The following is a 21,767-nucleotide window of genomic DNA, read 5'->3' on the forward strand; positions in this document are numbered from 1 at the left end:
AACAATCCCTTTGCAAGGAACTGTTACCGAATGATTTATTCGAGCGGCAGCCGTCGCCTTCGCAGGGATCATTTATTAATTAACCATCACTAACTAGATGGTGCTTGCTGGTTCTTTTTTTATAAAACAACAACAACAAAACCCTTTAAAGTGGAAGCAGGGATGCGGCCATTTTGCCTCTTCAACCCAAGAATGGCATCGGAGATTCGGGTTGTTGTTTGCCCAGGCGGGCGCATCATGTGGCCCATGAGAGCTGCAAAACAACCAGTCTGTACAACGGTGATGGGATAAAATCAGGCCAAATCTTTACTGACAGCAGCGGGCAGTGCAAGGGTTGGTATGGCATTGGGTCCCCGGATCAGTTCATCATTCCACAAGCCCCATGTTGATGGAATGGATCTGTTGGGTTTGGACTGCTCCAAACCTGTATGACACAAATCAGCCAGTGATGAACTTTGCCGTGGTGCAAGCCAAGCAAGCAAGGCCTCCCTAGGGGACCAGGGTGCGGATTCCAACCAGGCAGATACCAAACCCACGCTTGGGTTTGTCATGGTCAATCCTTCCCTCAGGCCTCTTATGTCCCCCCTATACTATAAGGGACGCTGGTGGCAGTGGGTCTAAACCACTGAGCCTCTCGGGCTTGCTGATCGGAAGGTCGGTGGTTCAAATCCCCGCAATGGGGTGAGCTCCCATTGCTCTGTCCCAACTCCTGCCAACCTAGCAGTTTGAAAGCACACCAGTGCAAGTAGATACCACTGTGGCGGGAAGGTAAACAGCATTTCCGTGCGCTCTGGCTTCCATCACAGTGTTCTGTTGCACCAGCAACAGTTTAGTCCTGCTGGCCACATGACCTGGAAAGCTGTCTGTGGACAGACATCGGCTCCCTCGGCCTGAAAAGCAAGATGAGTGCCGCAACCCCAGAGTCGCCTTTGACTGGAGTCCAGGGGTCCTTTACCTTTTTTTTAACCTTTTACCTGTGCTATGTTGATCCTGCCCAATGCCAATTCCACCCTCATACAACCAATGTTATCCTGCCTAACAAAGGAAAGCCGTAATTTCACTGAGGAAAAGGCCAAAAAAAACCCCAAACACACACACACACACACACACACACACACACACAACCAAGTGCCAATCAAATTGAGAGAAAAATAATAATTTCCGGCCCTGTCAACCAGCAACCCCAAATTGCTCTAACCCGAGGGTTGGCGGGTAGGAAGCTCTCAAAGCAAAATGGATGTGAGCTCCAGGGGAATCAGCCTTATATAGGCTTTCCCCTCCTTTCTGCAGCAAGGGCTCATGGGACAGCTTTTTCCCAGGAGCCCATCACACATAGAAGATACTGGGGGAAACCTTGCCTAGTATTTTGCTGCAATCCATGGACCACAGCACCACTGGGCAAAGGCATCCTATGCTTATTGGGCACGGAATGGGGCTTAGAATGTAAGCAGAACTGCTTAAACTGGATCAGTCTTCAGATTCATCTAGCACACCCTTGCTGCTTCCAGATTTTTTCGCCATCATCACATTTATACCCCCACCCATCTGGCTGGGCTGCCCCAGCCACTCTTTCTGGGCTGTAGATGCATGTTGATTTGCAAACTGGCTGTTGAGATATGGTAAACTGGTCACTGACGACAAGTTATTTGTTGAACTTCAGAGCTGAAGCTGGATGTCCCCAGTCAAAATACAACCATGTGTTTACTACAGGACATTGTTTCTTTCATGCAAAGGACTGCAGTGGGTGCAAAGGATGAAAGTCTCCTTATCTAGGTCCGAGTCTGGAAAAGAGAATCCTTAGAACCATAGAACCATAGAACTGTAGAGTTGGAAGGGACCCTGAGGATCATCTAGTCCAACCCCCTGCAATGCAGGAATATTCAGCTGGTCCATACAGGGATCGAACCTGCAACCTTGGTGTTATCAGCACCATGGTCTGCTCAAAACACACACAAACATTTACTAACTGCATGGAAGTTATGACATGGTTAAGGTTACCATTTTGTTTAAACCGTTCTTCAGTTTTCAAGCACTTGCTCATGTAAGGAACAGCTTCAATTTTTCATCTGCTGCCAATTAGATTTTTTTTTCTTTCTTTCAGAAATGACCATATTAGCAATTCATCCAGCATCAGAGTTTTTGTTTTGTTTTAGCTGTTGACTTTAAATAACCTACGGGCAAAGCGGGGTGGAAAAGAATGAAAATATGTTGCAGGTGAGATAAGACCGCTGTAACACTCACTGCACAACATCACTTGGCTCTCACCAAGGGAAAAAAAGACAGCTGGATGAACCCCTTGAAATTGTCAAGCTGAAAAAGAGCGCTGCCCGCACACAGTTTGTGCTTGACGTGGGGACGAAAAAGCTGGACGAAAAGATACAGGGCAGTTTCCCCAACCTGATGCCCTCCACATGTTCATAGAATTGTAGAATTGGAAGAGATCCCAAGAAACGCAGGAATTTCAACTAAAGCATTCATAACAGATGTTGTTGGACTACAACTCCCATCACCTCTGACTGTTAAGCCATGCTGATGGGCCGAATGGGTGTTGTAGTCTGAAGCATCTGGAGGACACGACATTGGCTCCTCCTCTCAAACCAAGGGGCTACCATCTTTGCTAGTGGGCCACATGTCTAAAACAAGATGTTTCTTGACCGTGCAAGATCAAAGAATAGGCAAGATATTATCTCATGGTTTCATGGCAACTGTGGTGCCTGGAAGACAGTGTGTGTGAAGTTCAATGGCTATCATTAGAGCAAAAGCATGGTCCTGTGTGATTTCCAAGATGATACCCACAGTTTGTATCTAAGGAGCTGGATGTGGGGTTGCCCACATGGAAGAGGTGAAGGCCATTGCGGTTAAGCCACTTTGAAGATCTTTCCTTACTATTTCTGTCTCCAGAAAGAGAGAAAGAAAACTTCACCTGAACGGCGTTCATTGTAGTGGGTTTGGGGGGAAATTAAAATTACAGGCCTGAAACTCAGACCAGCTTGTCCAAAAGAAAACAACGTCTTTTGTGAAGGATGAGAAACCTGGGCTGAATTTAGACCAAAGCTCCCTCTGCCCATATTTGTGGCTTTGGGTGCAAAAGCCAGCCTGGCTGTCACATGGTTTCAACTAGGGGTGGTTTAACCTCAAATTCCAAATTGAACCTGTCAAACAAGGAATGAGTTCACAAACCCTGTAATTGCCAGATCCACAGCTGGTAAAAATTGAGCAGCCTCATGGGAATTTCAAGGGCAAGTCCATTTTATAAAAAAAAAGGAGAAAGGGAAAGAGATGGAGACTTGTTTTCCATCATCCAATTATTTATACCACTGTTTTTAAAGTAACCCCTATTAAGTGTTCCTTGATGAGGCAGAAACGGTGGGCTTCCCTGAACGACATTTCGAACAATCCGAATATTGTTCAATCTAAAGTTAAGCATGAGTAGATTCCATTGTTTTCATTGGGTATGCTTCACTTAGTCTCTTCCACTGAAATCAGGGAGACTTACAATATGTCCTTGAAGTTTGTTACTATCTAAAACACCTTAAGTTATGCTTCAGCTTTTGAGATTATAAAACAATGAACAATTCACTTTTCCACCAAATGGTTTAGAACTCAAAGGCCATCCTATAAAGCAAATGTATCCCACAGGGTTCCCTTCAGATTTGGTTGGCCGAGAACTACCACTGGCCATGTTGGAAGGGCTGATGGGAGTTTGAATATCCCTGCTATAAAGGAAGCTCACCTATAGAAGCTTGGGAAGGAAGACCCACAATGGCAGGAGCGCCGTGAAAGAAGTAGGCCTGCAGGTTGTCCAAGGTCGCGAAGGAAACATGTTGCAAAAATAAAGATTGCCCTCAGGACTCCAAAGATCTCAACCATAAAAGCCATGCTTCCCTCCCACATGTCAAATAACTTTTCTGCCCATCCTTTTATTGCTTCGCAGGTAATGTTTATTGCTCGGAAAGTAACTAATCATTGGTTGATGGGAGCTTGGATGCAATTAAAAGGATACCCTTTGCCTCTTAAAATGCAAAACACTTCTGAGCGTCATAATCATCTAGGTTTTATAACTCGGCTTTATTACTTTCCAAATATACAATGCTCATAAAAAAAGGAAAGTAATTGGCTCTTTACAATAATGCTGCCTCCTAATGTTTGCTAGCAACACTGGATGATCAGCCATATCACACAGGTATTGCGTCTTAAATTGTTTTGCTTCCTATCCCCAGCATTGAAAGTTTTGAGGGCAATTGTTTTGCATAAAGATATTAAAAGCTGATGCAACAGAGGGAAACCATAGATCAGGAAAATGGGAGGTAACAATACCAGCCAAAGGTCATAGTAGAAAGCATCACTGAATATGAGTGAAGATGGCTGCCTGCTTCTTAAAAACACAAAGCAAAACCCTGTTACGTAGGTCACTGCCAGAATCGATGGTATTCAAACTATGCAGTTATAGCTGATTAGGAGAGCAGTCGCGAAAATGCCTGGGGAAATTTTGGGATGACACTTGCTTCGAGGCAACATCAGCTAACCTCCTTGCAAGCACATTAGAACAAATGCTCCTTAGATAGCCAACGTTGCGTAAACTCTTCATAATTCAGGATGTGAGCTCACTAAATCGGTCCCCTGCAATTGCCTGTAGACTTCTATGAGCATATACCCTTAGCTCTGTAAAGTGTAAAGAACATAAAGGTAAAGGGACCCCTCACCATTAGGTCCAGTCGTGACCGACTCTGGGGTTGCAGCGCTCATCTCGCTTTATTGGCCGAGGGAGCCGGCGTACAGCTTCCGGGTCATGGGGGCCAGCATGACTAAGCCGCTTCTGGTGAACCAGAGCAGCACACGGAAACGCCGTTTACCTTCTCGCCAGAGTGGTACCTATTTATCTACTTGCACTTTGATGTGCTTTCGAACTGCTAGGTTGGCAGGAGCAGGGACCGAGCAACCCCATCATGGGGATTCGAACTGCCGACCTTCTGATTGGCAAGTCCTAGGCTCTGTGGTTTAACCCACAGCGCCAACATAGCTAGCATTTAAAGCAAAGTTAATAGGTGAAAATATTTTGTAAATTTCCCTGCAATCTTTGGATGAGGGTGGTATATAAATTTAATAACTAACTAGTTAACGAAACGATACAGCTGGGAAGAAAGGAAGAGAGGTGAGAAATCACAGAAATGTTAGCCAATGGGTGCCTGATAAAAAGAGGATCTTCCTCATCCAAGTCCTAACACACTGAAAACCAGCAAGGTTTTGTTGCTGAATGGAAAGGGTCAATATCCAGGTAGGCCTGGATAGATATCAATATATCACCCAGGACCAGTATGAGGGACAGACTGCGATTACAGTTTCACTCAGTGGTATATTGCTGGTGAAACCACCCCCTTCTGAGTCCCTCCTCTACCAGCGCCAAGGGAGAAACAAGTTGGAGCTGGGTGCTGGAGGCACCATCAGAAAGTTCTTCCCGATGTTGAGTCAGAATCTTATTTCAAGTGACTTGAAGCCATTGGTTTGAGTCCTGCCCTCCAGAGCAGGAGAAAACAAGCTTGCTCCATTCCCCACATGACAGCCCTTGAGATATTTGAAGATGGCTATCATATCTCCTCTCAGCCTCCTCTTTTCCAGGCTAAACATACCCAGCTCCTTCAACCGTTCCTCATAAGGCTTGGCTTCTAGACCCTTGAAGGGAGTAGGGAGTCTTCCAAAATCTGAAGGTCTACAGGTCCCCCATTACTGATGAAGAGTTCCTAGGAATCTGTTGTTCCGCATATAACAAACACAAGTTGCATGCCACACTATAAAGGTGTTTGTTGGTGCGCCAGTTCTTTGGTTTGGTCTACAGGTCATCTCCTTCAATTTCCTGATGAAACAGGCTTCTGCCTGGTATATTAATATGCACTACCAGCAGATGTCTTCCAAATGAGCTCCAACATGAGTTCCTCTGATTTGCCACAGAGATAAGTGTGAAGGTTGCATCAAAGGTCAATGACAGTCCATGTTTATTGGCCAACTCTCCGGTCTGGAGCCACTGTTATTGAGCATGTCTACGAAATCACCTCGGAACGAGGTAGGGCTTAATCGATAAACGACAGCGCCTTGTGCATATTGATAAGCAGAGGAGCCTAGGGAGAAGTGCGGAACTGTAGGGAAGTAGCAAAACAGAGACTAGCAGTGCCATTGAAGTAAATATCCTGGCAAAGATTTGGGGGGAGCAGCTATCCCTTACCCTCACCTTACAGCCATTTCTTAAAGGAACGTCACACCTCAAGACCCACCTGCTGGAAATGGTTGCTCCAAACACCTGTTTGGGTTGCTTCTGAAACTGGGCTGGCCTGATTGGGGAAATTATCCAGTATCAATCCCAGTGTCAGGCTTCAACGAATCCGATCCCTCCCACGGTGGCAGCCAAGGAGCAGATAAACAAGAAGAGTTCTTACTAAGTCATTTATTCAATATTCACAGAGAGAGACAAAGGAATGTAGTCTCTCTTAGAATACAGTGGGTATAGGGTGGTATAATAATAATAATAATAATAATAATAATAATAATAATAATAGAATCATAGAATCATAGAGTTGGAAGAGACCACAAGGGCCATCGAGTCCAACCCCCTGCCAAGCAGGAAACACCATCAGAGCACTCCTGACATATGGTTGTCAAGCCTCTGCTTAAAGACCTCCAAAGAAGGAGACTCCACCACACTCCTTGGCAGCAAATTCCACTGTCAAACAGCTCTTACTGTCAGGAAGTTCTTCCTAATGTTTAGGTGGAATCTTCTTTCTTGTAGTTTGGATCCACTGCTCCGTGTCCGCTTCTCTGGAGCAGCAGAAAACAACCTTTCTCCCTCCTCTATGTGACATCCTTTTATATATTTGAACATGGCTAATAATAATAATGTTGTTGTTGTTGTTTAGTCGTTCAGTCGTGTCCGACTCTTCGTGACCCCATGGACCAGAGCACGCCAGGCACTCCTGTCTTCATAATAATAATAATAATAAAATAAATAATTCCTCAACTTTCTAAGCATCTGGGTAGGCCAGTCTTTACAATAATGTTTTCAGCAAGCACTGGAAAGAGTACAGCAAAAGCGCCAGACTGGGCTCAAGTGGCAGGGAGTTCCAAAGGTGCTGGCACACTGAACAATCAAGTTTTTAAAAATGCAGAGCAAGCAATATGTAGCATTTGTAATAGCGCCACAGGCATGGAAGCCAACACATAAGGGCTGAGGGGGTCTTTGCCGCACCCAATAAAATATCTGAGGGCTCAGGCCTCCCCAAAGTTGATGGGCATTGCCATTAAAATGGTGTGTGTGTGTATGCTGTGCCATATGATCGATTATGTGGGGCATGGCTTACCTTCTCCCTCCCACCACAACATTTTATTCAAGTTGGCACCCTTGGCCACATGTGCATCAATCATTTTAGCTTTCATTTCACTTTAGCTTCATATTGCTTTTAAAAATTTTTGCATTATATTCTAAGTCACTTTCAGTTGGCAAATCATAAAAAAACTACTCACAAGAAAGAAATAAAAAATATTGAAAGGGTGTGGGGAGAACAATTACCGTATTTTTTGCTCTATAAGACTCACTTTTTCCCTCCTAAAAAGTAAGGGGAAATGTCTGTGCGTCTTATGGAGCGAATGTAGGCTGCACAGCTATCCCAGAAGCCAGAACAACAAGAGAGATTGCTGCTTTCACTGCGCAGTGATCCCTCTTGTTGTTCTGGCTTCTGAGATTCAGAATATTTTTTTTCTTGTTTTCCTCCTCCAAAAACTAGGTGCGTCTTGTGGTCTGGTGCGTCTTATAGAGCGAAAAATACGGTATCTTACTATAAACGTAATGTATGTGCATGTTGATTTACATGTGCAAAAACCTTGTGTTACCTTAATATACAGTTTTCCCCCACCTGGTGCTGTTTTGGACTACAGTTCCCATTATCTATCACCACTGATGGATGATGAGAATGATAGTTTATGAGGCTCAAGTGTGGAGCCATCCGACAGTCTGACACTGGAAGCGAAAGCAAAGACAGACTTTTGAAAGCCTGACTCTGAGGATCTGATTCCTTTTTTTCTTTTTTTTTTTAAAAAGATTAAATATTAAGGATGTTATAGTCTCGTGGCTTCTATTTAAGTGGATGTTCAAACCCTTCAGCATCCCACCAGATCTATGACCAAAATCTTGAAGGCAGTGATGACAATGATGTATAGATGGTATATTACACCTGTCAAGTTAGCGAAAATGTATAAAGTCAGTAATAAATGTTGGAAATGTAAGGAAAAAGAGGGAACATTTTATCACATGTGGTGGGAATGTAAAAAGGTGAAATGCTTCTGGGAGATGATATATAATAAGATGAAAAAAATGTTGACATATACATTTATAAAGAAACCAGAAGCGTTTTTACTGGGCATTGTTGGGAGTGAGATAAATAGAAAGGAATGTAAGCTCTTTTTATAGGCAATAACAGCAGCAAGAATATTATTGGCCCAAAAATGGAAGCAAGAAGAATTACCGACGATTGAAGAATGGAGGATGAAGTTAATGGACTATGCAGAACTAGATAAACTAACAGGAAGGATTCAAAACCGGCGGGACCAGAAATTCATGGAAGACTGGAGTAAATTTATGGACTATTTGAAAAGTATTTGTGAAGATCAGACGACGTTTGCAGGTTTGCAAGAAGTTTTGTGAGGAGTATTATTGGAAATATTGCAAAAATGGAGAAGGGGAAGGATGATTTGTTAAGAGATGTAAAGGCAATATAAAGTTAAGAAATGCATAAGAAGTGGTTAAAACGGTGGATCATCAGAGGTGCTGATGGAAGTCTAAGAAGATTGTACAAGTGATAAGTTTTGTGGTACATTTTATAATTTATATGTTAAAATCACTAAAAAATATTTTTTTAAAAAATAATCTTGAAGGCAGGACAGACAAGAGTCAGCCTTGTCTTTGTATAGAGTCAGAGTAATGGGCTCATCCATGGTTTGAAAATCAGGAGAGGGAGAGAGAGAGAGAGATAGGGATACAGTTCTATCTAGCATGCACACATGTGCTTGTAAGTATGTGCAGATATAAGTGCCTGGCCTGTGAAACAAGAGATGCTTGAAAGCAGATGGCCCTGGGTAGAAAACCATGCTCAGGTTTATGTCTGAGAACAGGCTAACAGATGTGCCACATTATCCCAGCCTTTTAAGAAGATGTATGCTTTTGGTGCCATTCCGGTTTTCTGAAGGCTAATGAACTATCTTTCGGAGGAACCATATGTCCATGGACACCCTGGCCAAAATCGCAACGATTATGATCGTACTCCTCTCTACCCCGTTAACTCGAGAGACCTTAATTGCGTTGTCGTGACATTTACCGCGCAATCCCAAAGAGAGAGAGGCGCTTGTGTATTGAACCGTGATCAAGTGGGGAACAGTCTTCCCAAACATGAAGGGAATCTGATATAGTTGTGTCATCCGACAGCAAGTTTCTTCATAGAAGTCGTGGCATTTATTTACTTATTTTTCACCACTCCGAACGTGCGGATAGAAGCCCTTGGCTCCATCTGGTGCCCTATTGTGCCTGGTGTTTAAATGTTCATGTAATACTGAGATGTTGCAGTTGGGCTCGCTAACTACTTGGCTGAAACTGTCAACCATAGAATCACAGAATTACAGTGGTACCTCGGGTTACAGATGCTTCAGGTTACAGACGCTTCAGGTTACAGACTCCACTAACCCAGAAATAGTACCTTGGGTTAAGAACTTTGCTTCAGGATGAGAACAGAAATCGCGTGGCGGCAGTGGGAGGCCCCATTAGCTAAAGTGGTACCTAAGGTTAAGAACAGTTTCAGGTTAAGAACAGACCTCCAGAATGAATTAAGTTCTTAACACGAGGTACCACTGTATAGAGCTGGAAGGGATCTTAAGGGTCTCTGCAATGCAGGAATCTCAACTAGATCATACATGAGAGATGCTTAAAAACCTTCAAGGAAGGAGAGTCTACCACCTCTTGTGGGAGTCCACTCCACTGTCACTTGAACTTAGGACACAAGGGAGAAATGTGCTAGGAGGAAGGCATGCTTGGCAAATCCACACCGTGTTCAACTGCCTCCCAGAAACCAATGTCCCCACTGTGGAAGGACGTGTGGATCCAGAATTGGCCTCCACAGTCACTTATGGACTCATTGTTAAAACTGTGTTTATGGAAGACAATCTTACTCGGCTACGAGTGATCGCCAAAGAAGAAGAAGACTGTCAGAAATGTCTTCTTGATGTTGAGTTGGGACCTCCGACTCAAGCCATCCTCCATGTGTCAGCCCTTCAGATTTTGGAGGTGGCGAACCCATCTCCTCTCAGTCTCCTCTTTCCCAGGCTAAACATCTGCAAATCCTTCAACCTATGAGGTTTTTAAGCCCTCTGCTTACTGGCCTCTAGGAAGGTCATGGGAAGGATCTGGAAGGCCTTGAGAAGCTCCTGAGATCTTTGCCTTCTCCCTGCATCAGCTTTGGACAGGTAGGAATGGCCCCAGGGGGGCAGTTAGAGAGGTCTTTCTGATGTTATGCAATTTTGCCTTTCTTTGTGGACCTCTGGAACGCAACTCCTGCGTGAGTTTCAGGTCTACTGTTGTACACTGCCATCATGATTAATGGTCATTGATAGTCTTATGTTCCATGAGTAGTTCACGGGTTTCTTGGATCTGGAAACACCAAGGATTGCCATTGGGACTTTCTTCCTCCAGAGTAGATACTTCAACCCCAAAGACACCTCAGTCAGAAGCGTTTTTGATGGGATCCGTTCCCGCAGTTGGTTGCCAGTCAACTGTGAGTGTTCAGGCGTCGTACATGCATGTTTGAGCCATCCCTAAGGCTTGCAAATGAATGGGAAGGGCCATGACTTTGTGAAACAGAGGAGCACAAATCCCAACCTTTCCCTTTAAGAGACAACTCTCTTCCAAAGCACCAAGCAATAAAACTATGCAGAAGGCTCTGGGTGTATAGACATCAGAATTCAATACTGATTATTTATTTTGCATAACTAATAAGGAAACATAACAAAAGTTGCTGATGTTAACATGCAGTGGGGAAAAAATGGGCTTTAATGGCCCCCATAAACTCTGCTATTGATGGCAGCTTTATAAAACTCCGCATTGACTACAGCTAAAGGCTATACGTTCTATCAATACGGTCAGCAATTAATATTGACCGATAAAATGCATCCGGTAAGCTCACTCATTCCTTGAGTCGCTTTGAGCTTACTTTCAGCACAATTTTCACATCTGAGGAAATATTTTCCCTGTAAAATCCTCAAAGTCATTTTGCGAGCAGCTCTTGGGATCCACAGTATCCCAAGTACGTATTCTTAGTTGTGAGGAAGCTTCTGTTTCCATTTTGCTTCCCTGATCCCTTCCCCTCTGGCCCACCTGTAAATCAGCACCGCTGAGTTGCTTCTTGGTTCAGACTCGCCTGCCATATTGGAGGAAAGAGAGGGCTGTTTGTGAGTGCAGACATTAGCTTTGTGTGCAAAGGTAACCTATTCATTCATCTACTTCTTTCACTCTTGCATCAGATCCCATCCACCACTAGCATCTTCGCATGAAGGGTGTTTAACAACAACAACAACAACAACAACAACAACAACAACAACAACAACAACAACAACAATAATTTTATTTGTTATATGCAGCTCATCTGACTGGGTTGCCTCAGCCACTCTGGGCAGCTCCCAACAAAATATTAAAAACGCATTAGGCGAACTAATGCCAGTGTACTGGAAGAAGCAAAGATCACTAGCGTCAAATCGATGCTTCTTCAACATCAACTTCGTTGGACTGGCCATGTTGTGCGGATGCCTGATTATCGTCTTCCAAAGCAACTACTCTATTCTGAACTTAAAAATGGAAAGCGTGGTGCTGATGGTCAACAAAAGAGGTTCAAAGACTCTCTCAAGGCAAATTTTTTAAAAAGTAGTATAAACACCAACAATTGGGAAACACTGGCCTGTGAGTGCTCCAATTGGAGAACAGCCTTTACCAAAGGTGTCATGGGCTTTGAAGATGCTCAAACTCAGGACGCAAGGGAGAAATGTGCTATGAGGAAGGCACGCTTGGCAAACCCTCATCATGATCAACTCCCTCCCAGAAACTTACGTACCCACTGTGGAAGGGTGTGTGGATCCAGAATTGGCCTCCACAGTCACTTACAGACTCATTTTAAAAACCATGTTCATGGAAGACAATCTTACTCAGCTACGAGGGATCGCCAAAGATTAAAAACACAATAAGACATCAACCAGTACTTACTTTCCTGAATAATAATCATAAGAAGAAGAAGAAGAAGAAGAGTTTGGATTTGATATCCTGCCTTTCACTCCCTTTAAGGAGTCTCAAAGCGGCTAACATTCTCCTTTCCCTTCCTCCCCCACAACAAACACTCTGTGAGGTGAGTGGGGCTGAGAGACTTCAAAGAAGTGTGACTGGCCCAAGGTCACCCAGCAGCTGCATGTGGAGGAGCGGAGACGCGAACCCGGTTCCCCAGATTACGAGTCTATCGCTCTTAACCACTACACCACACTGGCTCTCCATAATAACTTGTGGCCCCAGAAGACCACCAAGAAGGTCTTCGGTGGTCTTCTGGGGCCACCAAGAAGGGAATGTGACCTCTGGCTGAAAAGGGTTTCCCACCCCTGTTCCACAGATAGTAGTTTGTTTGCTTGTTTGAAACACCCCCTCGCCCACCCTCACATGACATCTTGTTATGACGGAACAGAACCTTAATAGGCCTCAGTCACTGAAATTAAAACAGAAAACGAGGGGGCAGCACGTGAGGAATCAGTGTTGCAAGTCTTCGTATACAAAAAGCAACCCCCCCCCCAAAGCACCAATTTTACTTAAAATCACCATATGCTACCCAATCCGACTGTGGAAAGCAGCAGCAGGGAGAGAACCGCTTCACTTATTCCATGCGAGCGCTCAGAACAAAATCCCATTCCCCTCCGTGGCCAACATGCCTGCTCTATATTAAGAAACTGGCAATGGAGCAGTTCAATTAAAGGTGTAAAAAGGAGAACGAACTTGCAACGGCTGCTGCTTTGGGATGTGCTCTGCTTCCCATCTGCCCACCCTTCCTTCCCGCTTTAAACACGCCGTGGTCAAGCCGCAATGGCGTACTGTGGCACACTCTCCCTCACAGAACTGTTGACCTCGAAATGTGCATTCCATCGCCAACCCCGCAACTGGGAGACATCTCCGCGGCCGGGGAGACAAAACCGAGGAGGTGAAAGAAGAAGGGGAAACACCCTGTGACCTTCAGGTTTTCGTAAAAGACAAGTTTCTAAAAATACGCCTTTTATTTTCCTTCCTCACAGAGAGAGAAGCAGGGGTTATTTACATAAGTGGCGGGAGTCAGCTGAGATGGGCTTGGAAATGATCTGCTAGGATATCAGTTCAAGAGATAAGGAAAGCGGGGAGGAAAGAGAGAGGAGAAAAGGCTTGATAGGGTGAAATTTCAAATGCAGGAGTTTGGGTGGCATTTTTCCATTGGGGGGGGCCTGAATGGGCACTGCAAAGAGCGCAGGGGCTGCTTTTCCAAGCAAAACGGGAGCCTTTTTCGTAGCACGCCGCCACCGACCATTTTGTACAAGAGGCCATGCCAGTGAAGTACAAAAAGAATACTATTCTGCCCCAATTTCTCCTCCGCCATTCCTCATAACCAAATCAAACACCCCAGAGCTGCTGGAGAACCTTTTGTCCCCACCCAGATGTGGATAGACTACAACTCCCATCGTGCCTGGCCAGGGTCAGCCCAAGGCATTTTGCCACATGAGGCAAAACAGAAAAAGGTGCTCCCTGCCTCCTCCTCCTTAAGGGTCCTGCTTCATCCTCCTCCGCTGCTACCTGAAGAGGAACAGGTGGCTTCACACTTCCCAGGCAGTGACCATGGGCGACAGTGGGGTGCAGTCAGTGGACTAGGGGGGCTGGGCTAGTCCCCTAAACGTTCCCCTGGCACCTCCTTTCCAAAGCCCAGGAAGCTTCTGCCCAGCTTAGGGAAGTGTTAGAATATTCCGTTCCACCTTAAGTACAGGCATGACTGTTGTGTGTCACATGCCTGTTTACATTCCAGCACAGCTTGCTGGGAACTTCCGTTGTGTATAGCTTTTGCTTATGCTGCTTGCTTGGACACGAAAGGGAGAAGACATGTTTTTTCCTTTGTCCTGATGTACGCTAAATAAACTGCCTGTAAATATGCTTCACACAGCCTCTCCCTGCCACTTCTGTTGTGCGTTTATTCTGCTGAGTTGTGTGCTCAGCTTCTGAAGCTCTGGGTCGCAGATTCATGCTGCACCAAAGACTGGAGTTTGACCGACACGTCAGCCGGTGGGCTGGAGCCAGCTGGGGGCCTGCCAATTGCCCCGGATTCCTTAGCAGCATCCCTACAGGAAGAAGGTGCTATGCTCACATGAGTAATGTCACACACACAACACTGAACCCCTCCCCAGTCACTCTTGTAAGCTGGCACCTCTGGCCCTAACTGTTCCCCTATGAATTTTTTTACCACATGCCACTGATGGGCGATAAGCTCAGAAGGTAGTAAACAGTGTGCTCCCCAGAGGTGAACACCCCTCTCAGCTGTCCCTAGCCTGCAGCCTGAAGCGACTGCCCCACAGAGGCTAATGGCTGAGCCGGCCCATTCTATGGGTTGGGGCTGATGGAGGCAGGCTAACAACATCCAGAGGACCCTAATGATTTCCCACCGCAAATCTAGAAGACAAAAACCAAGACTGGGACACAAAACAACAGGATGGAAGACAAACAGATGGACAGAAGAGTAAGTAGCAGAACAGAAGCTCCGGTATCTCCCTGGCGGTCTCTCTTACCAGTTTCGGTGTTATCGTGTTCCGTATCGGTGAGGGTGAGGTTGGAGTTGGCTCGACTGGACAAGCAGGAGCTGCGGCCTGACTTGGGGTTGCGCCCCCACAGCCTCACGGGGTGCTCCGGAGACATGACTGCGTCGGCTTCCGTGTCGGCGTCCGAGCCGGCGCTGATGGAGTAACCACAGTGGGGCAGCCCTATATCTGTCCGGTACAGAGTCCCGTGCGGTGGAGGCGATACGTCTTCGAGGCCCAGCTCTCGCAAGGAAAAGTTGGCTCCTGGGGCAGAAATGGGGGAGAGGGTTGGGAAAGAAGAAGAGAGCAGGACATTGTGGGATGTCCGTCTAACAAGGGATAATGAAGACGTTTACCAGCAGATGTTATGTTACATTGTGTGGACCTTCCATTGGAGATGTGTCAGCGTTAGGGAACCTGTGGCCCACCATATGTTGCCAGAATCCAGACCTCATCAGTCCCTGCCAACATGGCCGACAGCCAGGGATTATGGGAGTTTTAGCCCAGCAACATGCTGGTTCTCCAACCCAGGGTGAGAGCTGAACAAGAATTTGCACATTGCATCTCTGGTCCAAGCACAACGCTCTTGCCTACTCCAATTCAATTGATATGCTGGCTTAAAAATAAGTGTGCAGTGTGAGTCATATGGTTGTGCTCTCCAATTCCACCCACACAATTGTGTGTGTGGATTTGAACTTGAGTTGGTGGGGAGAAGCAGCACACTCTGGTCTGTCCTTCAGCCCCCGAAAGGTTGGAACAGACCTTGCTCACGTACAAACGTCTGTCTGCATTATCATGAAACCTGCATTTTGCTAGGTTCTCAGCTGTGCATAGTCGCATGTGAGCAAGGTGCGTACAGTTGCACATGGGCTGACTCTCTTTCAAGATCCTGATGTGGAATTTTGGAGGGGCCAGTCAGCCAGGGAAAACCCACCCTGTGGGAACATCATTCCAAGTCCAGTGTGTATCACACTTTCTGCATCACACAAAACGAGTCCATTTGGAAGCCCAAGGTCATCCGCTCAGACACCTGCCCTTGACATTTTCCACTCCAATAAGGTCACAGTAGAATCCGTTCAGCAGCAGAACAGATGTGATTGTTTAGCTGGCTAAAAATATTACCTGGGAAGAAAGGGCTCTTGAATTTGCCTCTAGTTACCTGCAGAGCCACATAATCGTTTCAAGGCAGAATAAATAAACATTTGAATATCAGTCCTGCCTCTTCAAAAAGAAGAGGAAAGTTCAGGAAAGTTGTCTTCACCAATTAGTTTTTCTGTTATAAGCCCCATTTATTTATCAAATTCATATCACTCCCCCCTCTGCCTCCTTCATTTATTTTTGTCAAACAGAATTGCAAGGGTGCAAGAGAGTACCCAGAAATCTTATATTCTTAATCTTTTGTTCCAGCTCATTAATCCCAAATACTGTCAGAATGATCCTATCATTTAGGCTGGGGATTATTGCTGTTGCTCTTAGTAATAGCATTATTTTATAACCCGCCCATGACTCTTAGGTTCCAGGTGGGTCACAACAATTAAAAAATACATTTATTTTCTCTAACAAGAAATTTCTGACACCCTTTCCCCCCGAGCATGTGGGTACCCCGTTTCCGTGTCTCAGTGGCTCCATTTGGGCTACCATCCTATCGGCCACTTGAGATAGCTCCAGCTATCTAGGCGCAGAACAGCTAAGAGCAGGGGTACGCAACCTAAGGCCCGTGGGCTGGATCCGGCCCAATCGCCTTCTCAATCCGGCCCATGGACAGTCCGGGAATCAGCGTGTTTTTACATGAGTAGAATGTGTCCTTTTATTTAAAATGCATCTCTGGGTTATTTGTGGGGCTTGCCTGGTGTTTTTACATGAGTAGAATGTGTGCTTTTATTTAAAATGCATCTCTAGGTTATTTTTGGGGCATAAGAATTCGTTCATATTTCCCCCCCAAAAAAATACTCCGGCCCACCACATGGTCTGAGGGATGGTGGACCGGTCCATGGCTGAAGAAGGTGGCTAAGAGGATTGAGGGGAAGCTCTTCCATAGAGAGAGTCTGCGTAAGCTGAGTTTAAGGCCAAGCTAGGTTCAGGACCTTGGACACGGACTGCAGAACTAGTTCAGGACCGTGGACAACAGCCCTGCAGCGGAGGCAGGAGATTTCAGTTGTCTCAGCAAGGTGTTGAGTGCAGCTTTGTAGCTGGAGGAATAGACTGTGGCTCCATTTTTGCTACTATCCTATTGGCCATGGGGGTGGCGCTGTGGGTTAAAGCCTCAGCGCCTAGGGCTTGCCGATCGAAAGGTCGGCGGTTCGAATCCCCGCGGCGGGGTGCGCTCCCGTTGTTCGGTCCCAGCGCCTGCCAACCTAGCAGTTCGAAAGCACTCTCGGGTGCAAGTAGATAAATAGGGACCGCTTACTAGCGGGAAGGTAAACGACGTTTCCGTGTGCAGCTCTGGCTCGCCAGAGCAGCGATGTCACGCTGGCCACGTGACCCGGAAGTGTCTTCGGACAGCGCTGGCCCCCGGCCTCTTTGAGTGAGATGGGCGCACAACCCTAGAGTCTGTCAAGACTGGCCCATACGGGCAGGGGTACCTTTACCTACTGGCCACTTGAGGTTGCTCTGGCTAACTAGCTCTTGTCCTGATGCCACTGCAATGTGCTTTTTGCACCAGGCAAAAGCATTCTTCTTTACTCAGGCCTATGGCTATTGAATAATTTATGGCCTGTAAAAGTGTGGGGGTGGAGACTCTTTACTATGATGATTATTTTACTATTAGGCTGTCAGTACGCTTTTTACTATGTTTATACCATGTTTTTATCATTGATGTTCTATAATGTGTTTTTGATGTTGTACATCGCCTTGGGATCTTTTGATAAAGGGTGGTATATAAATTCTTCATTATTACTATTATTATTATTATTATTATTATTTCTCCTCCCCATGAACCAGTGAAATGGAGGGGAGGGAGGGAGAGAGGATGCACAGCAATGATTTGCACTGAGCTGCATGCTATGGAGAGGGAAGAGAAAATGCAAGGCAGAAACACTCTTCGGCTGGTAGCTCCGTGTTTCCAAGCTCAGGCCGTCCACCTTTAAACCGACGGCTCCCTTCAACTCCTGCGTTTGAAAAATAGCTATGATTTTTACACTCTTTTGTGGTGTGTTATTATGTAGGTCACACCTGTGGAAGAGCTGCCTCGCCACAAGCCTGCTCCCAGCAGGGAAGGACTTTTGCAATAACACAGGTGGCACCGGGGTGCTCCACTCAGCACAAGCAACCTGGCGATTCTGTGTGTGTGTGTGTCTCTCGGTGTTGTTTTTGTTCCTTACAGGGAAGCATTTGCTTAGCTAAGAAGAAGAAGAGGAGGAGGAGTTTGGATTTGATATCCCGCTTTATCACTACCCTAAGGAGTCTCAAAGCGGCTAACATTCTCCTTTCCCTTCCTCCCCCACAACAAACACTCTGTGAGGTGAGTGAGGCTGAGAGACTTCAAAGAAGTGTGACTGGCCCAAGGTCACCCAGCAGCTGCATGTGGAGGAGCGGGGAATCGAACCCGGTTCATCAGATTACGAGTCTACCACTCTTAACCACTACACCACAAGAACAGCCTGCAGGCCAGGCCAATGGCCCATTCCAGCCCAGCATCCTGCTCTCACAGCGCCTGTGGGCAATCTCCAAGCAGATGCCTGTGGGAAATCTCCGAACAGGATCCGACCACACGAGCAACTCTCCTCTCTCCTGTGGTTTCCAGCAACCGGTGTTCAGAAGCATTGCTGCCTGCAATTGTGGAGGCAGAACATAGCCACCCCCCATGGCTAATAGCCATCGATAGCCCTCTTCCTCCATGAATTTGTCCAATCTTCTTTTAAAGTCATCTCGGTTCATGACCATCATTGTCTCCTGTGGGAGCGGGTTCCACAGTTTAACTGTGCATTGCATGAAGAAGGCTTTCCTTTTCCCTGCCCTGAATCCACTGGATGTCTGCAAGTTCTAGTATTATGGAAAACGGAGAAGAAGAAGAAGAAGAAGAAGAAGAGGAGGAGGAGGAGGAGGAGGAGGAGGAGGAGGAGGAGGAGGAGGAGTTCGGATTTGATATCCCGCTTTATCACTACCCGAAGGAGTCTCAAAGCGGCTAACATTCTCCTTTCCCTTCCTCCCCCACAACAAACACTCTGTGAGGTGAGTGGGGCTGAGAAACTTCAAAGAAGTGTGACTGGCCCAAGGTCACCCAGCAGCTGCATGTGGAGGAGCGGGGAAGTGAACATGGTTCACCAGATTACGAGTCTACTGCTCTTAACCACTACACCACACTGGTTCTCCTGAACACACTGAACATTCTGCATAATTGTTACATACACGATTGAGAAGGTGGAGAATTGGAAGCCCTTCCTATTTCTGAACTTTGAGCCTTTTTTATATATCTTACTTTCTTTTTCTGATTTCCTTTCCTGTTTCTTTCTTCTCGTTCTGCTTATGTTTTGCTCTATAATTTTAAGTTCTCTATCTCGTATCAAGGAAGATACACAAGGGGAGGTGGCAGATGGAAGGAAGGAAGGAAGGTGAAGGGCCCTTTGTGAGGGACAGGTAAAAAGGGTCTCCCAGGGTGAGAGGCAGGGGGAAGAGGGGGAAGCTCCCAGGTGAGAGCTAGGATGGGTTAATACTGTATTGGCCTGGATATAAGCTGCACCCGGATATAAGCTGCACCTTTAAAATTGAAGACGAAAGAAGAAAAAATAAGAAAAAATACCTGAATATAAGCCGCTCCCTTCCTCACTGTTCCTGGCTGCATACCGTGTGTGTGTGTGTGTGTGTGTGTGTGTGTAGCCACACTTTGTTGCCTGCAGTCTTTCCCCTCTCTCACTCTCTCCCTTCCCAGGCTTGGGGGAGAGAACAGGGGATTACACACAGGGCAGGTACCACTTTGATGCACATCAGCGCCTAGGACTTGCCGATCACATGGTCGGTGGTTCGAATCCCCACGGTGGAGTGCGCTCCTGTCGTTCGGTCCCAGCGCCTGCCAACCTAGCAGTTCGAAAGCACCTCCGGGTGCAAGTAGATAAATAGGGACCGCTTACCAGCGGGAAGGTAAACGGCGTTCCGTGTGCTGCGCTGGCTCGCCAGATGCAGCTTGTCACACTGGCCACGTGACCCGGAAGTGTATGCGGACAGCGCTGGCTCCCGGCCTATAGAGTGAGATGAGCGCACAACCCTAGAGTCTGGCAAGACTGGCCCGAACGGGCAGGGGTACCTTTACCTTTTACCTGGCTGCATACCATAAGGTCGCAAATATAAGCCACACTTTTAACCTTTCACAGTTGGAATTTGGGGGGAAAGCCAATAAGGTACAGTGGATGCTCAGGTTGCGAATGTGATGCACATCCGCAACCCACAGCGGCGCATCTGCGCACGCATGGGTTGTGATTTGGCACATCTGCTCATGCACAAAGCACAATTTAGCGCTTCTGCGCATGCGCCGAAACCCGGAAGTAATCCTTTCCGGTACTTCCGGGTTTCAGCGGTGGGCAACCCAAAAAGATGCAACCTGAAGCGTCTGTAACCCGAGGTATGACTGTAGTTAATTTTGACAGAGGACTGTGTAATCGCCTTTTCTTTCTTTTCTTTATCCCTTTTTTCTGTTTTCCTGTTTTAAATTGGCATGATTTCTTTGTATCTTTTGTGGAAAACCTTCAGTTAAAGTTAATTATTAGAAAAAAGAGAAACGCCGTTTGTCTATTCTCTTTCTATGCGCCATTGATATCAACTTCCCCATAGGCAGAGGTGAAGTTGCAGGGAGCGCCAGGCCCAAAGGATGCGCTAATACCGTATTTTTTGCTCTATAAGACTCACTTTTTCCCTCCTAAAAAGTAAGGGGAAATGTGTGTGCGTCTTATGGAGCAAATGCAGGCTGCGCAGCTATCCCAGAAGCCAGAACAGCAAGAGGGATTGCTGCTTTCGCTGTGCAGCGATCGCTGTTGCTGTTCTGGCTTCTGAGATTCAGAATATTTTTTTTCTTGTTTTCCTCCTCCAAAAACTAGGTGCGTCTTGTGGTCTGGTGCGTCTTATAGAGCGAAAAATACGGTAATTGCACGGAGGGGGTTGTAGAGGAAAGGCTGGTGAAACTCTCTCCGCAACCACACACACAAAAACCCCCAGCCATTATTTGAAACAAGTAGTCGAGCATGAGAACAGGAGCTGAGGGTGAACTTCACACCTTTTTTAATGACCTAAGGCAGATTAAGCTTCCTGACAGCATTGACAGGCTTGGGGATAGCCGCTCTGCCAATTCTGCAGAGCTGGTCGAGAGAACAAGGAGCGAGCCTATGATAAATTAATCCGGATAACACCACTGGGCCTCCTTGCAAGAGAAGCAGCCATCCCATTTCATCACCTCGCAGCTGCGAGAGGATGGAGAAGGGCTAATGAAACAGAGAAAGCTGCACCGCCCTTGAAGTTTACCTGAATTTGCTGAAGTTTTCAGCAAGGTTTCCCCCTCTTATCATTTGCAGCTAACTTGGGGTCAGGACTCGGGGCCCCACGGAGACCTGTTTGGAGGAAAGGCCTCTGGTGGCTGGTGGTTTGCTGAATTCTGCTCCAGATATGGGACGGTTATAAGTGGCAATTCCTGGGCATGGTCGGCCAATTGGTGTTAAAGAAAGACAGAACTTTTTTTATGTACGCCATAACAGCAGCAAGAATACTCATCGCAAAGTATTGGAAGACACAAGAACTACCCACTCTGGAAGAATGGCAGATGAAACTGATGGACTACATGGAAATGGCAGAAATGACCGGCAGAATCCAAGACCAGGGAGAAGAGTCGATGGAAGAAGATTGGAAAAAATTTAAAGTATATTTACAGAAATATTGCAAAATTAATGAATGTTAGAAGAATATTGAAATGAAGCTACATGGTT

The 21,767-nt window shown here is 46.2% G+C and overlaps 1 protein-coding gene across 14 annotated transcripts in view; it reads right to left on the reverse strand.

Moving 5' to 3' along the window:
* The window catches only part of TENM4 (teneurin transmembrane protein 4), a 636,641-nt gene that overhangs the window by 337,025 nt on the left and 277,849 nt on the right, over nt 1–21,767 (reverse strand). For all 14 annotated transcript variants that reach the window (XM_083435951.1, XM_083435958.1, XM_083435956.1 and 11 more), the window contains one exon: nt 14,854–15,126. In XM_083435951.1, coding sequence (XP_083292077.1) covers nt 14,854–15,126 — 273 coding nt within the window. The remainder of the gene's footprint in view (nt 1–14,853; nt 15,127–21,767) is intronic.

Source organism: Podarcis tiliguerta (assembly GCF_965153285.1).
Source record: "Podarcis tiliguerta genome assembly, chromosome: 4".
NCBI classification, from domain to species: Eukaryota; Metazoa; Chordata; class Lepidosauria; order Squamata; family Lacertidae; genus Podarcis; species Podarcis tiliguerta.